This window comes from Laccaria bicolor, genomic scaffold, assembly GCF_000143565.1.
Source record: "Laccaria bicolor S238N-H82 LACBIscaffold_8 genomic scaffold, whole genome shotgun sequence".
Lineage (NCBI taxonomy): Eukaryota > Fungi > Basidiomycota > Agaricomycetes > Agaricales > Hydnangiaceae > Laccaria > Laccaria bicolor.
The window spans coordinates 1,566,619-1,582,783 of NW_001889879.1; the positions used below are offsets into that span (position 1 = coordinate 1,566,619).

General features: G+C 49.7%; 5 protein-coding genes across 5 annotated transcripts; 3 read left to right on the top strand and 2 right to left on the bottom strand.

Annotated features, from left to right (window-relative positions):
* Positions 1 to 408: 408 nt before the first annotated feature.
* Positions 409 to 1,050, top strand: LACBIDRAFT_325912 (uncharacterized protein; the record flags this gene model as incomplete). The annotated part of the gene is made up of 1 exon (XM_001879333.1): positions 409 to 1,050. One exon carries the CDS (start codon positions 409 to 411, stop codon positions 1,048 to 1,050), a length of 642 nt encoding a protein of 213 aa, XP_001879368.1.
* Positions 1,051 to 2,189: 1,139 nt separating this feature from the next.
* On the bottom strand, positions 2,190 to 3,523 carry LACBIDRAFT_325913 (uncharacterized protein; the record flags this gene model as incomplete). The annotated part of the gene is made up of 4 exons (XM_001879567.1): positions 2,190 to 2,453; positions 2,505 to 2,796; positions 2,963 to 3,076; positions 3,420 to 3,523. The coding sequence occupies 4 exons, from the start codon at positions 3,521 to 3,523 to the stop codon at positions 2,190 to 2,192; spliced, it is 774 nt and encodes a 257-aa protein (XP_001879602.1).
* Positions 3,524 to 4,239: 716 nt separating this feature from the next.
* Positions 4,240 to 5,058, top strand: LACBIDRAFT_325914 (uncharacterized protein; the record flags this gene model as incomplete). The annotated part of the gene is made up of 1 exon (XM_001879334.1): positions 4,240 to 5,058. The coding sequence occupies one exon, from the start codon at positions 4,240 to 4,242 to the stop codon at positions 5,056 to 5,058; it is 819 nt and encodes a 272-aa protein (XP_001879369.1).
* A 1,075-nt stretch (positions 5,059 to 6,133) lies between these two features.
* On the top strand, positions 6,134 to 6,610 carry LACBIDRAFT_318400 (uncharacterized protein; the record flags this gene model as incomplete). Its single annotated transcript, XM_001879335.1, has 1 exon — positions 6,134 to 6,610. The coding sequence occupies one exon, from the start codon at positions 6,134 to 6,136 to the stop codon at positions 6,608 to 6,610; it is 477 nt and encodes a 158-aa protein (XP_001879370.1).
* A 4,887-nt stretch (positions 6,611 to 11,497) lies between these two features.
* LACBIDRAFT_318401 (uncharacterized protein) lies at positions 11,498 to 11,718 on the bottom strand (the record flags this gene model as incomplete). Its single annotated transcript, XM_001879568.1, has 2 exons — positions 11,498 to 11,643; positions 11,703 to 11,718. 2 exons carry the CDS (start codon positions 11,716 to 11,718, stop codon positions 11,498 to 11,500), a joined length of 162 nt encoding a protein of 53 aa, XP_001879603.1.
* Positions 11,719 to 16,165: the final 4,447 nt, after the last annotated feature.

Genomic DNA, 16,165 nt, shown 5'->3' on the forward strand with positions numbered 1-16,165 from the left:
ACCGATCGGACCTCAAATATTTTGACCATCGGCAATCAGTGATTTGCTTGTGGTTCCCAGGTTTCTGAAGTGGTTGGATAGAAACCTTAGGGTTTCACGCAGAAAGGGGGGTTTCTGGATAGTTTAATCCGTATTACCTAGTCTAGGTTCACGTGTGGGGTCTGAACGTTGAGATTCTTGCCCTGAAACGAAGCGAGGTACGAGTGCAGGGTTAGGGCGCGGTCTTAGTATAGGGCGTGTGATAGTCTAGGTAGAAATCACTCTCTCTTTCTACCACGACAGTCACCACCCCTCTGAGGTCGTCTGACTGGCCAGTTCTTTTTCCCCACTCTCATTGAGCACCAATCCTTTAAGACACCGTACTCTCCCTATATCCTTGATACAAGCCCATTAATTCTCACCACACAGATGCCACGTCTTACGTTGGACCCGAATTTGGAAGTGAGGCCGGATTTCGCGTCAGCGGCATACGACGCCCTATGCACTGCCCTCGCTGCAGCAGAAGGAGTCGACAAGGGGGCCATTGTCGCCCGCCTCTCCGATGCCTGGAATGTCGAAAACGACGCCAAGAAGGCCACGTGGGACGAACAAGTTAGGCAGGACGAAGCAGAAGAAGCTGAGGCAGAGCTCGCCCCAGAACGCGAGCAACAGCTCGAACTCGAGGAGCGCAGAAAGGTGGAGGAGACAGAAAGGAAGGAGAAAGAAAAGAAGAGGCCAAAGCTCAAGAACTTTGTCCCCAACAAGCTCGTGGGGAATACCGTGCAGCTTCGCCCCTCGCGCTACGCCATCCACAAGCTAGAAGAGCGGGAATACGTTGAGCTCTATTATTTCACCCAGGACGGATGCATGGAAGCCTTGAAGATCGACCGCACCATCGCTCAGGACGCATTCACCTTCACCAAGGCCGACGACACGCTTCTACTGAAGCCCATGGCCTCACACAAGCCATCCAACAAAGCAATCCCCGACGAGCATCTTACCTGGCGCCAAATGTCGCTCGCCAAGACCACGCTGCTGCACCACATGTCCCAGGCAGGATGGAGGTCTTAGCAGTGCCCCCCCTATTCCTGCAGGAATCCGGTCATTCCGGTGGAATTCCGGTGGATTCCGGTGGAATGGAATTTAGCAGAAGGCCCTGCTAAATTGTTTATTCCGGTGTTTTCCATTCCGGTGGATTCCGGAATGTACACCGGAATGTTCCCCGGAATGGTCTTCCCCGGAATGGGCAGGAATGGTGTTCCCCGGAGTGGGCAGGAATGGGATTCCAGTCCAATCTGTTTATTTTATTTATTTATTACTGTATTATAGTTTATTTATTTTCAATGGATCACAAACAATGTTTGTTTGGTGAACATGCTCACCAACATCAGCAAAAGTTCACGTTCCATGTCAGGCCTAGTATATATTGTATGGCTGTACTAACCTAGTGTCTCCCTTGTGTGGCTTTGGATGGGGCTTACCAGGCTAGGAGTCCCTCGCATGGGACGTGAAAGGCTAGTGTAGCCTAGTATGGAGAGTGAAAGGCTGGTACCACCTAGTATGGTATTTACGAGGGTATTATAATCCATTCAAGTAGGTTGGTAGTTTATCACCGGCCTAGTATGCCTGTACCAGGATAGGATTAGCCTATTTTCCCAATATTTTGCCGACCAATTTTTTTTTTCGTTGTCAAATCATATGTTCCTAAAATTGTTTCGCTGAGTTTTTGTTCTGGCTAGTCTAGGATATGATATTTATTGGATAGAATTAGTTTCACAGGTTGGTTGGTTGTATGAGGACGTGTTCGTGCAGATCAGAGATGTTGAGCAAGAAAATGGAGTTGGACGGCCCTCGGGAGGTTCGCGATAAAGTAATTATGACGTCGCCTGGATGTAATGTTCGCTGTGACAAAGACTGGACCAACAATGTTTGAGAATGCCGGAAGCGTCGCCCTTGTGACCTTGGCCTACTTGGACTCCTTCACCCATCTTTTAGCTCCCATCCCCGAGCGCGAGTAGTGCTGAGGAAGCCGCACTTTGGTCATGTACCTCACGGTCTGTAGAGAGATACGGATCACCACCTGGCAATGGCAGCCGAGAAATGAACATACCATAGCCCGTAAGTTGGGTGCTGATGTCCTTCGACTTTATATCCGCAAGCAATTCGGGGAAACTGCGAAGGCACAAGGCGCGGAGGGATTGTACAGCGTCCTAAAGTTCGTTCTTGTCCGTCATGATATCCGGTCCACGACAAGATAGAAGGTCGTCCCAGTGGTTTTGTAGCGATAGCAGGCCCTCAAACACGGATAGGGAAAGGAAAGTGTTCCAGTGGAGGGACTTTTTCACGAGCACTACGGGGGCCGCCAATATCGCATTGAAGAATGTGAGGATGGAAGTCAGCAGCATTCCGAACGCTGACGCCATGAGCGCGGCGCTCGGTAATGGGCTTAGTTCTTGAAGGAGCGAAAATTCCTCCTAAGAACGCAGATAAGTCAAAATTGCAGGGTGAAAGCGAGAGCAACGTACATCCTTGGTGCCCAGAATCAATTCGACCCACTCCCCAAACTCCCTTCCTGTCACAAGCGGATTTACGGTTTCCACACGAGCCACAAGCCGCTTTCCCCGCCCTTCCAGGCACTTCACACTCCAGTTCCCTGGCATGTCGGCGTAGCCTCGTTGCGCCTCTCTCAAAGTCGTCAAGATAAGTTGAGCGGCTGGATGAGTTGGATGCGTGGATGGTACCGGTGTTGTGCGTAAGGAGGGAAGAGGTTGACGACAGGCGATGACGTAGGGTAGGAAGCGGACCTCGGACTCTGATCTGTTTGATCACATGACATTCATCACGCGTTTGGAATTGAACGTTGAACGCTCGTTCTTGCTCTCTGTTCTTGACCATCACCACCACCACCTTTTGTCGTCGTTCCCCATTCTTCTGCTCCCCATTCTCATCCTCCGCTGTCGCTACAACAACTCGCAGTACTGACGGCTCCGGGCTTCTCAGAGGCCATGACGACGAACGATACGCTGCGGCACTCGTTGCCGGTCTTTGGTTAGCAAGCTGTAGAGTGCCTCGGGATAACTGCGTGGTAGTTGCTGGGCTGATCAAATGTCAGATGAGCCTTGGGTGGAGAACTCATCCGTTCACCAGTAAGTAAATCCCATAACCTGAACGCGCATATATGCGAAGTGTTACATAAGTCTGATCTTCATTGTCACACTAGCCTTCATCGTACCCTGACCGCAATCCTTTTCAACATGCAATATCAGCCAGGTGCGGTGTGATCGGTTTTGCACTCTCACCAAGCACGCTCAACGATAACAAGAAACCTCCGTCTCCCTTTATTTTTCTTCGATCGCCATGGGTTCAGACAGCGCGAGTCGTTTCATCTCCCGAACACGCATATACGCACCCATTTGGGGTTCTAACACTTGGAGGTTTACTTTTTAGCGCCTCTTTTGACGCGCAGGCCATTCAAGCGCGCCACGGATCGCTCAAATTGCCCTGGTGTTACCCAGAAAAATGTACGTCTCATCGTCTCGCCCATCGTTCTCTATTAACAAGACTCGGACCGCATCTCAGACTCGAAATGCCAGTCGATATATGTGTTTCATTTAACGCGCGTTAAGCGGCACTCCGGTAAGTCAAATTTCTTTACTTTTAATACTGCTGCATATGTCTGACGTTTCCGTTTGCAGTTTATCTGATAGGTTGGCCCATATTCTCGAGCGTAATCGCCATTTATTCGTTGAGATAAAATTCTCAAATTTCGGACGTGGGGCAGGTTACAACGTCGGTCCCTGTATTAGACAGGTGCGTATCCCTTTCTCTTTTTTTCGCTCTTCATCGTTTCGGTCTCGTATCGGTTGCTCTGTACTTTTTCTTGCTGCCTGCCACATTCTCGTATCGTCGTCAGATTTTGTTTTAGATACTACAAGAAATTTATTTTGTCCGCATTTCATATGAAGTGATCAGAATTCTACATTAAGAATTGTAAATCTAGCTAAGATTGTATGGAAAGGGCTCACTAGGATGGCCTAGTATGGCCTCGCGTGGGGTCGGGATCTTGGACAGCCATGCAAGAAACCGGTCCCATGCAAGGTCTATCACTGGGGATGTAAGCCGAGGTTCCAACCTTGGCCATGGAAGGGAGGCTAACCTTTCATGGCCTATTGGTGCCTCTCATGGCCATTTATGGCCTTACGTGGAACCCGAACTTTTGCTGATGAAACATGGCCACTCTCTTCTTCCACCACCACCACCATGCTCGTCACCGCCGCCAACGCCACGCCATCACCGTCACCCATAGCCACCACCGCCAACATCGCTCCTCGATCACCCATGGCCACCACGACCACCAACATCAGCCACAACACCCTTCAACAACAACGCGACGACGCCACGTCACGAAACAACGAGCGCCGTAACCCACGAAAACACCCAACACCCACGAAAACAACGCCCCCGGACACAAAACGACACCCGACGGGCACAAAACGACGCCCACCGCCCATGTACACCGCCAGCGCCCACGAAAACCATACCCCGCCCACGAAAACATCCCACCACCCACCGAAAAACACGAGCGCCCACCGAAAAACACGCGCCGCCCACCGAAAAACACGCGCCGCCCACCGAAAAACACGCACCACCCACACGACATACGACGGCACCACGCCGCCTACCAAAACCACCACGTCCACACCAACGCCACCCACGACGACGCCCCCAACAGCAACCAGCGCCCACGACGACGGCGACAACAACGTCACGAATAACGCAACAACGCGGACACACGACGCGACGAGGAGGCGACAACGAAATGCGACACAACGATGGGATGCCAACGCGGGACGACGATGGCCGAGGTCCCAGCCACACTCCCTCTCCCCTCCACCATTCCCTCCCTCCCTGCCTCCTTCCCCCTTTCCTTGTCCCTCCCCCTTGCTCCACCATTCCTTCCCCCCTTTCCTCCCTCCCCCTTCCTTGTCCCTCCCCCTTCCTTCCTTCCCTCTTTCTTGTCCTTCCCCCCTTCCTCCCTCCCCTCCCTTGTTCTTCCCCCTTCCTTGTCCCTCCCAATAATAGAAATACACCCCCACCTTGTCCCTCCCCTACCCCCTCCCTTTAAGATAAACTGTGTAATGTGTGTAGTAATACATTTCAAATACATCCCCACCTTGTCCCTCCTCTACCCCCTCCCTTTAAGATAAACTGTGTAGTGTGTGTAGTAATACATTTCAAATAAATTACAACTCAATCTATGACTTCTACATGTGAATTTTATAAGGAAATATGAGTGCCAAGTCATCAGGATAAGCTTGGAGTTGAAAAAAACTTACTCTGCTTGATTCCAGTCCTATTCCTCTGGATTCCTTTGGAATTCCTCTGGAATTCCACTGGAATGACTCTATTCCTGCAGGATTCCCCTGGAATTCCACTGGAATGATCCCATTCCTGCAGGATTCCTGCAGGAATAGGTGGGGCACTGTAAAGTACTGGCAGGATGGCCCGAGCACCTCGTCATCGCCCTGGCTGAGTTCTACCTCAATCTCGAGGGCCACCCCATGCGCCACGAAGTCGACGGAGACACCGTTCTCCTCCACTACCAAGCCCAGGTCAGGCGCGAATGGCATGAAGCCCTCAGGGGCGCTGACAACGACAACGTCTTCGACATCAGCACCATCAATGACAGGCGCGTCGACGCCATTGGGTCCCAAATCTGGAATGCCCGGCGCAATGAAGGGGTACTCAGGTTAGTGTGCCCTTCTGTCCTCGAACAGCCCACCAGAACTAACGTCCGTGTTTCACCCCTTTCACCCCTTGACATTCACCCATCCCAACCGTACACCCACCCGCCATCGTACGCACCATGCACCTTGCACCTGCTCCCTGCGCTATGCGCCCCATGCCTGTGTTCGCTATGCACCACGCACCCATGCATCACATGCACCCACGCACTGCATGCATCATCTTGTGCCACATGCACCATGCACTCCCATGGTGCCTTAACTATCCACTGTTGTGTAAATATGCGCCCTTGCCCATCATTGTACATACATACACGCCCTTAACTTGTACATATACACATGCACACTGCTTTCTGCCTCATGCGCCCCCTCTGCTTCCTCGTTTGGCTGACATCAGGCTTGAAGAGCAGATGTCCAAGACCTCTGTCTCAGACCACACACAGGCTTCTCGCACGCATGGCCAGAAACGCGGCCGCTCCCCTTCGCCCTCCCCGAATCAAGGACCCAGGGGAAGGAACAGGCACCTCGCCAATCGCATGACAAGACGAGGTCGCCGATCCCCCAGCCCCCCACAGCAACCAAAGCAGGCCTCTCCAACCAGAGACACCAAACGTCGTTGCGTCACAAAATCTGGCACGGGGTTTTTTCAGGCGGGTGCAGCTGGAAATGGGGCCTTCTCCGCCTGCACCATCTGTCTCGGCCGTGGCCCCCACAACGTCTTCAAGTGCGAGTCCGACACCCTGTGGGATGGCACCCCCGCTCGATGCAAGAAGAACAGCAATGGCCGCCTTGTCAACCCAGCAGGCAACATCCTATGCTCCGACTGGCAGCGACCAAATGGCTGCTCATCCACCACCCACGACTCCCGTCACGAATGCTCCATGTGAGGGGTCAGTATCCCTCTCCTGTGTTATTCCCCATTCAACGGCGTCATATTCTTCATACATCACTTCCAGAGAGTCACCTTCAGTCACGGTTAGTCACATAGTCACACTCGGTATAGTCACTCCATAAGCACATGTAAAAACTTACTTCTTACTACTATCAACTCTTTTGCCAACTTGACGTTTGAGCATCGTACTCACGACTCATCTCAAGTCCTGTTAGAAGAAACATCTTAGGAAGACAAAGGTCAGTTCTATTCAGAATAACTTGGGAGCTCGTGTCTCCCGTTAGCGTTAACAACTCTCTTCGTTTTCCCCAACGATAGAGATTTGGTTATACTTCCTACGGCTTTCCGAGGAAGCAGAACTGTCTATGCTCGTGGCTATCCAGGGCATAGTAGACGTTCGCGTAACCAGGTCTTCTTTCCGTTCGTTAGATATTAGACCGTATTCTAGGGTCTTCACACCTAACCGCTCTACGCGAGTCATTATGCTCGTCAGGACTCGATTGTCGCTGTCTCAACCCCACAACTCGGCTTAACCCCTCGAACAGGGTAGCGCAAAGGTGGACACTGTGGGAAATAGCGGCAACCTGGCTGGTGTACCAGCAAGTCTCGGAGAGGACGATAAAGTTAGATCGAGCAAATCAGGGGTTGCACGACCAAGGCGAGGAGCACCTCCCTCTTCCTTAAGCTTACCTACCCAGAGATCTTCTAGATCGAGCTCGCCATCGAAGCGATCAACTCCTACGAACTACCCGCTTTCGGACAACGCTCTTCGTTCTACTTCATCTCCTCAATCACTCGCTAGCTACAATCGCCTTTCAGTCATCACGCCGGCGGCTCCGAAATCAGCTCTACGAATCGACTCCTCGAGTCGCACTTCAAACTTCAATCAAACGGTTAGAGGAGCAACTGCTAGTAGCAAGACTGTGACCTTCCGGCACCATCTATTTCAACCTACAACAAATCCTGTCAAAACGACGTTCCAGCCTCGTTCAGATTCTACTACAGAGTCTAGCTTGGCTTTTGATTTCAAATCGCCTACTCCCATCACTCCAACCACCGACGTTACGGTATCAGGCGAAATACTACTCTCTCCTCCGTCACTACTTCCTGACACATCTTCGCACTCTCACACTCTTCCGAATAACCCGAATCCGAGTCCTACAAATTCCCCTTCCGTTTCTACTATATCTTCGCAAAATACGTCGATACAAGAAGTAGGAGATATGTCAACTACTGAAACCAATCTGACACAACCGTTCCGTCCGGGTGGCGAGAATGGCTATGCCGACTCGCCTATGGCTAGACTTATGCTAGAGTATCAGGAGGAAAGAGACGAGGATCCGTCTACGCGACAACGGGCTATGAGCTTATATGCGAAAAAGACTTTAGCGGCTAGGGATCTCATATACCTAGATACGGCCGACGCTAATATCGCGCTAGTAGACGACTTACTAAGTGAAGTGAGTCAGGTCTTGGGGGAGCTTCAGACTTTCCTAGAAAGGACTTCCGGATTAATACCGGAGAGGTCAAAGTTCTTTAAAGTCGACCCAAGGAATAGTTTTATGGACGTCTTGCGCGGAGCTACAGATTTACCACAATTACATGCAGCCTGGGCTGGGCTCAACTGACGCATCGGATTAGCCCAGGAGAATTTAATCAAATACGAAGCTCAGTATCGTCAACCCTTCAAATCCTCGGATTTCGTTGTCCCAACTTCACCGATCTCGACAGACCCAGAAATTTACGAAGCAATGTCAGATCTAGGAGAATTAGATTCGAAAATGAGATACTTATACCAGAGTGTACCTCATCTTCAAGATGAAATTCAGTCTCCAAGGAAGCTGACGGATGGTTCGGCTTGGAACGATATAATTCCCCTCCCGGAAAATCTAGCCGAACTACATTACAATTGGCAAGGTAATGCTATAAGTACTTCGAGCGGTAAAGAAAAAGGGAGAGATATGAATAACAACGGGAGTCTTCCTACTTCCCCTCGAATGTTGAATGTTGGCTACGGCACGCCCTTTCGTTCCAGTTCGCAGTTTTTTAGTAAACCGGATAGACAAAAGTTTCCGTTACCTGTTCCCAGCGTTTTAGCGAATCAAAATGTTTTAGTGGGGCTAGGCTTACCGAATACTCCAGCATTCCAAAACATAGATGACATACCTCCTAGGCGACTGCATGGATTGCGAGCACAATCGAGGCAATCAAACCCTTTTGAACAAAGGAGTCAGACAAACTTGAATATTGGGACATCATCTAATCCCTCTAATTTTCCTCGCAACTCAGACTTCCATAACTCCAATCTCCTTAGTCAAGGTACGAACGGGGGAGGAAGCGGCGGAAATGGCGATCCTCCTGGAGGAGGAAATGGGGGGCGAGGAAACGATCCCCGTAGGAATCAAGATGCAGAAAGCAATGAGGATACGGAGCAAAACAATAACCGTTACAATGCGTTTCCTCGGAACAACGGTGGAAGTGATCCTCCCGGAGGAGACCCCCCTGGCGGCGGAGGAGGAAATGGTCCTCCAGGAAGAGGAAATTTCGGGAATCCTAGAAATGATGGTCAGAATTCGGGACTGATACCCTACGGGGACACTAGAGCTACCATTAGAAACGATCTGAAACAAGATCAACTGCCCGTTTGGGACGGGAATAAGAATTCAGCAATAGAATACTTCTGGAAGGTGCAGCAGTTAGTGGCTCTTGAAGGGGATATTCCACAAGCTTTGGGTTACTGGCTATGGAAAAGCTTGAAGGAGAATTCCAAGATTTGGTGGTGGTTCTCAACTTTACCGTTTGCAGAACAAGCAAAGATGAGAACACACTATCTATATTATCTCAAGGGAATCAAGGACAATTACCTAGGAAGAACCTGGCAGATCAGTATGAACACTAAGTACGAGAGTCAATCCTTCTGACAGGAAGGTTACGAACGTGAATCCCCTCCTGCATTCATTACACGGCGCATCATGTACACCAGAATGCTCGCAGCTTCGGACGATGGCGGGCCGACGGAAGTATACTTAGTGATGCAGAAGGCTCCCATTTCTTGGGGACCAATTTTGAACATAGAAACCGTCCGCGGCACTTCCTTACTATATTCGCGAGCCACAGATCATGAATACGCGCTAATTCATGCGGCTAAATATGAGTCATCTAACATTCTTACTACCGAGAATTTGCCGGCTACATTGAAACGCTTGGGTATTAACTTGGATAGGAACCGCACTTACGATCGAACAGCAAATCTCGTCAGTTCGAAAGAAGAAAACGATGTCATACATGAGGCTTTTCTTGGACAGTTAAGTAGGGAAGAATGCGAACAAGGAATTTCGAATGACCCAGAAGCAATACGAGAAGCCTTTCAAGTATTGAAGAAAAGGCAACGTCCTCCTCCGAAAGGAGGGTACCCCTACAGTAAAAACGACCACGTCACCACTAAGCTAGGTCGTTTACCGCCATCCCCATGCAAGGTATGCGGGAGCGACAACCACTGGGATAGAGAGTGTCCTGATTGGGACGTCTATCAAGCTAAACAACAGAAATCCGCTTACCGAATTGAACTAGTCGAGGTAGAAGATTTGGAACAATACTACAGCAGCGTGTATTCTGTGCTAGTAGCAGAGAGGTTAGCAAAAGAACATCGTCCATCACGAGAGACAGAGGAGGATTTTGACGAGGCAGTTCTACGAACACAGGGTCCCACCCTTGAATCAAGAGAACGTAAGACCGAGGACACGTCAAAACCATGGAGTAGGCAGACGGCATTCGTAGAGGAAATCGAAGACGAATACTGGGAGGAATACAGAGCAAAAGAGAAATCTAACTCTCACTTGTTGTATCAAATCGGTGACGAAGATGACGCGGAAGAGCGCAAGGAAGCCTACTCGTCCTCCAGAGGAGAAGGTCCTAGAGCTGAAAACGCAGATCCAGAATGCAATAAGGTGAAAGAGCCTAAAGTTTCTCCAACGCATGATTCCCCCCCTTTCGTCTTTGATCATACTGCCCCGAATGGAGAGAAACCTGCCGAAGTCAAAGACCCTCCTCCAGTCAAGCTTGATCCGCCTCCTTCAAAAGAAAAATGCATACGTATCCCTAAAGTTAGAACTAGACCAGAAGGAATGTCAGCAATCGGCGTTTCAGTATTATCAACCAGGGGTTTTGTTGGATCTTTGAAGAACAGCGAGATTGATCTGCGGCTAGATTCATGCGCAGACATAACTCTGATTTCCAGTGAATTCTACGAGTCGTTAGTAGATAAACCGAAGATGAAGCAAGGAATGCGTATGCAACTTTGGCAACTGACAGATAAAGACTCTAAATTGAAAGGATTCGTTCGCATACCTATTTTCATGGTTTCAGATACAGGGGATATTGTCGAAACGGAAGCAGAAGCTTACATTGTACCAAATATGACAGTTCCAATACTCTTAGGAGAAGATTATCAGCAAACATACGAAATGGGCGTTACTAGGAATGTAGAGGAAGGTACTCACGTATCGTTTCGTCGCCATGACTATCGGATTCGAGCTCTCCCGGTGGAACGTTCGAAGGATTTTGACCGCTTACGGCAAAGTGCTTATATGGTCGGTCAATTCGTACGAAGGCGCCTTCACAGACGCAATAAGGGCAAGCGCCATCGCCGAAAAGTGAAATTCGGACTTGAAGAGAAAACTGTGAGAGCCGCTGAGGACTATCGTCTGCGACCACATGAAAGTAAACCTATCAGAGTGGAAGGTCAATTAGGAGAAGATCGCGAGTGGCTAGTTCAGAAAAACTTACTCGCAAATGCAAATGATTCCTTTTTTGCTGTCCCCAACGTCCTGATTTCAGCAGCGCATCCTTGGGTACCAGTTGCGAATCCTACGGATCAACCTCGTTATATAAGAAAGGGTGAGATTATAGGATCGATATGCGAGCCAGAGAAGTTCTTCGATAGTCCCAGTTCGCCAGAAGAACTCCTACGATTCCAAGAAGCAGCCGAGAGGATACGGACAGTAATAGCTGTACAATGAATCACGATAACTCTAACAACCAAACTGAGGGTCAAAAAGAAGAGGAATCAGAACCTGAGGAATACGGACCGAAAACGGCAGCCATGCCAGACCCAACGATTTACCCCTCCTCGCAGCTCGAGGATTTGATCGATGTTGGCAGTTTACCTGAGTACTTGAAAGAGAGAGCATGGGCTATGCTGCGTAAGCGAATTAAAGCATTCGGTTTCAATGGAAGATTGGGAGACCTACCAGCCAAAGTCCATATACGGACGGTCGACGGACAAGTTCCCATTTCCATGCCCATGTACAATTCATCTCCTGAAAAAAGAGCGATCATTAATGAACAAATCGACACGTGGTTTGAACAAGGAGTAATCGAACCTTCTAAAAGTCCTTGGAGCGCACCCGTAGTAATAGCTTACCGCAATGGCAAACCGAGATTCTGTGTTGATTATCGAAAACTGAATGCAGTAACGATTCCGGATGAGTTTCCTATACCCCGTCAGGCAGAAATTCTTGCTTCGTTAGCGGGAGCACAAGTCCTGTCCTCCCTGGACGCCTTATTGGGTTTTACGCAATTGGAGCTAGCAGAAGAAGACATAGAGAAAACAGCCTTCAGAACTCATCACGGGCTATTTCAATTTCGAAGACTGCCTTTCGGATTGCGCAATGGGCCTTCGATTTTTCAGAGAGTAATGCAGGGCATCCTCGCTCCTTACTTGTGGATATTTTGTTTGGTCTATATAGACGACATCGTCATTTACTCTAAATCTTATGAGGAACACATCGACCACTTGGATAAAGTCTTGGAGGCCATAGAGAAAGCCGGATTGACTCTTTCACCGAAAAAATGCCATTTGTTCTACGGTTCTATCTTACTACTAGGACACAAAGTTTCACGCTTAGGACTATCCACGCACGCGGAAAAAGTTAAAGCTATTATGGAACTGGAACGTCCGAGAAAGCTGTCTCAATTACAAGCCTTTCTAGGAATGGTGGTTTATTTCTCTGCGTTCATACCCTACTACGCATCGATTTGTGCTCCCTTGTTTCAACTACTGCGCAAAGGTCATAAATGGACATGGGGCATAGAACAGGAACATGCCTTTCAATCAGCTAAGTCAGCTCTGAATTCCAGTCCAGTCCTGGGTCACCCCATGGAAGGTCTCCCGTATCGATTATACACCGACGCTTCAGACGAGGCTTTGGGTTGCTCCTTACAACAGATTCAGCCAATTAAAGTAAGAGATCTGAAAGGAACACGCACCTACGATAGGTTGAAGAAAGCATATGAAAGCGGCCAAAAACCCCCCCAACTAGTCGCTGCGATAGGGACAGGGAAGAAGGACTCGAACTTTGAGGATGAATGGGCTCCAGATTTCGACGACACAATCGTGCACGTGGAGCGAGTCATTGCTTATTGGTCAAGACTGTTCAAAAACGCAGAAACGCGGTACTCAACTACGGAACGCGAAGCACTAGCCGCGAAGGAAGGACTGGTTAAATTTCAACCCTTCATAGAAGGGGAGAACGTACTATTAGTGACAGATCATTCCGCCCTGCAATGGGCAAGAACATATGAGAACGCTAATCGTCGACTTGCCGCTTGGGGGGCTGTGTTTTCAGCATACGCTCCCAAGTTAGAGATCGTACATCGCGCCGGCAGAGTACATTCCAACGTGGATCCTCTTTCAAGACTCCCGAGGGCTCCACCTCCGCAGACTTCCCCTTTAGAATTCAATGAGCCAGTAATTCGCGCTAAAGAAAGTTTGGATGAAAGACAGGAAGTCAGCGTTCCAGCCGAGAGGATGGCAGCCTACTCTTTTGCGGCATGGTCAATTGAAGACTGTCTAGATTTTCCGAAGGAAGCAATGATTAATGTGCGGTCCCGGAATAAAAGAGATGACATTACCATAAGTGCAGAGAGCGATGTTCCTCAATCCCGTCAACCCCCGCCTTCCGAAAGCGACAACGACGAGTTAGACACATTAACTCCGACGGCGGAGTATTGGGGAGCCACAAATCCTCCCCCCACCATCCATTTAGCCATGAGCGAGGAGGCGAAGACGGAATGGAAGAAGGATTACGCCGACGACCCCGCTTTCAGCGCTATAGCGACAGATCCGAAATTCTTGTATGAAAACGTCACCCCAGGACGCCGATTCTTCAGGGACGAAGACGGTATGATCTTTTTCAGTAACGAGGACTACCAGCCTCGCCTTTGCGTACCAAAGGGTAGGAAGAACTTTGTCTTGCAGGAAGCTCACGAAAACGCCTTAGAATCAGCCCACGCAGGCCCAGAGCGTTTGTGGCAGTCCTTGAGTACGCGATTCTATTGGAAGCGAATGAAAATCGACATCGAAAAGTTTTGTAAAACCTGTGACATTTGTCAGAAATCAAAATTTTCCAATTTCAACAAGTTTGGTCTGCTAATCCCGAATCCTATTCCCTCTCGGCCTTACCAATCCATATCCATGGACTTCATTGTTAACCTGCCCTGGTCGGAAGGGTACAATGCAATTTTTGTGGTAGTGGATCGTCTGTCGAAGCATGCATCGTTCATTCCAACGACGACAGGTCTAGACACCGAAGGTTTCGCTCATCTGTTCGTCAAGTGGATCGTTTGTAGGTTCGGATTGCCGGAGAGCATTATCACAGACAGGGATCCGAGATGGACGACGGACTTCTGGTTGGGAATCGCCAAAGCTCTACAGACACGCATGAGTCTATCGTCGTCTCACCATCCACAGCACGATGGACAAACCGAGGTGGTCAATAAACTCCTCACCACGATGCTGAGGGCATTTACGTCTGGGAAGAAGTCGGAATGGGCGAAGTGGCTTCATTTGTTAGAATTCGCCTACAATAGCGCAGTGCACTCGTCGACAAGCGCAGCTCCTTTCCACCTCTTGTTAGGGTTTCATCCACGTACTCCGCTGGACTTTTTGGGAACCAAGAGAAATGACGATGTCGTAGGCCGCGCTCTGAGTCCTGAAGCGGTTACGTTCCTTGAAAATATGGCTATGCACAGGGATAGCGCTAGGCGCGCCATAGCTAAAGCTCAGGATCAGCAAGCGCGTTCTTACAATAAAGGGCGGAAACCGGTACCTCACTTGAAGAAGGGTGACCGAGTACTGATAAACCCACACGCGTTGGAATGGATCGAGTCCAAAGGCGAGGGGAAGAAGCTCACCCAGCGCTGGATCGGGCCCTTCGAGGTGATGCAGAGGATTAACCCCAATGTCTACCGCCTTAGAATGAGCAACCTATACCCAGGCTTGCCAATCTTCAATTATCAACATCTGAAAAAATATGAGGAGTCACCTACCGAATTCGGAGGAAGGATCGTGCTCCCTGAAACGCGCACCACTGCGCCGGCCAAAGAAGAGTATGAGGTTGATCGTATTGTGGCAGAGCGCAGGACACGGAATGGTCTTCAATATCTAGTTCGGTGGGAGGGTTACAGTCCTCTCTATGATACCTGGGAACCCAGGAAGGCACTCACCAATGCCCCAGAAGTCGTAGCCAAATGGCAGAAGCAACGCGACGAGAAGGGTCCAGGTGATTTGTAATACTACCACATGTTAACTTATCTCGTCTAGATCAGCGATCGATCTCGCTGATAGGCGACTTGTTACCCATTCGCATTTCGTTTGTTCTTTTGTTCTTTCCTTTCTCTTTTTCTTTACTACTTTTCTTAACAACATCTCACTCCCCTCTGCTTTCAAATCCCATGGAGTTCTTCCTGTACACGGACAACGACGGAATCGTCCCCACGTCTGGTCACGAGGTCATGACAGCAGGCGAATGGGTCGCTCTGAACGCGTCAGCCGGCAAGATTCCTTCTACGGACGTCTTCCAACAGGCTCTCGAGGATCGGGCATTTCAACCAGGAGAGCTATGCGCGCGTCCAAACGCCTGGACGTGGACGAAAGAGCCAGCCTGGTACAGCCAACGGTATCACTGGGACGCATGGAACATGATTGACTACTTCCCGGACGAGCACGATACCATTCCTTGGTATTTCAGCGAGGGTAACACGCCGAGGGTCGGCTCAGGTGGGAGGTTCTACCTGGATACAAGCTTCCAAGAGAAAGCTGCGGATTCTTTAGCGAAGTTATGGCTCTGCATTGAATCTATCATTTCTAACCCTCCTTTTGTCAAGGGCACCGATCACCCGATGAGGTTCAACCCGCTACGCCTCCAAGCAGGCTCGGAATCTTCAAACAGCGTGGATTCTTTGGCACGAGAGGCTCGAACGAAAGCCTTGGAGTTTTTAGGCTTCCTTAATTGGTGGTCATTGTCGGTCACTCACTGGGACGCCTCCCTGCAGCCGTGGATGATTGACTACGTTGCCGCTCTACATCTACGGAGCCTCAAGAAGAGAGGGGTTTTCTTGGATTTAGTACGAAATTGGCACCATCATAACGTCGCACACTGGGTAGCGGAGGATGTGCCGGTCTATTACTATTGGATGGAGGACCATACACAGTACCCCAGCCTCAGTCGACTTTCTCCCCGCATCCTACAGGCGTATCACGACGCATGTA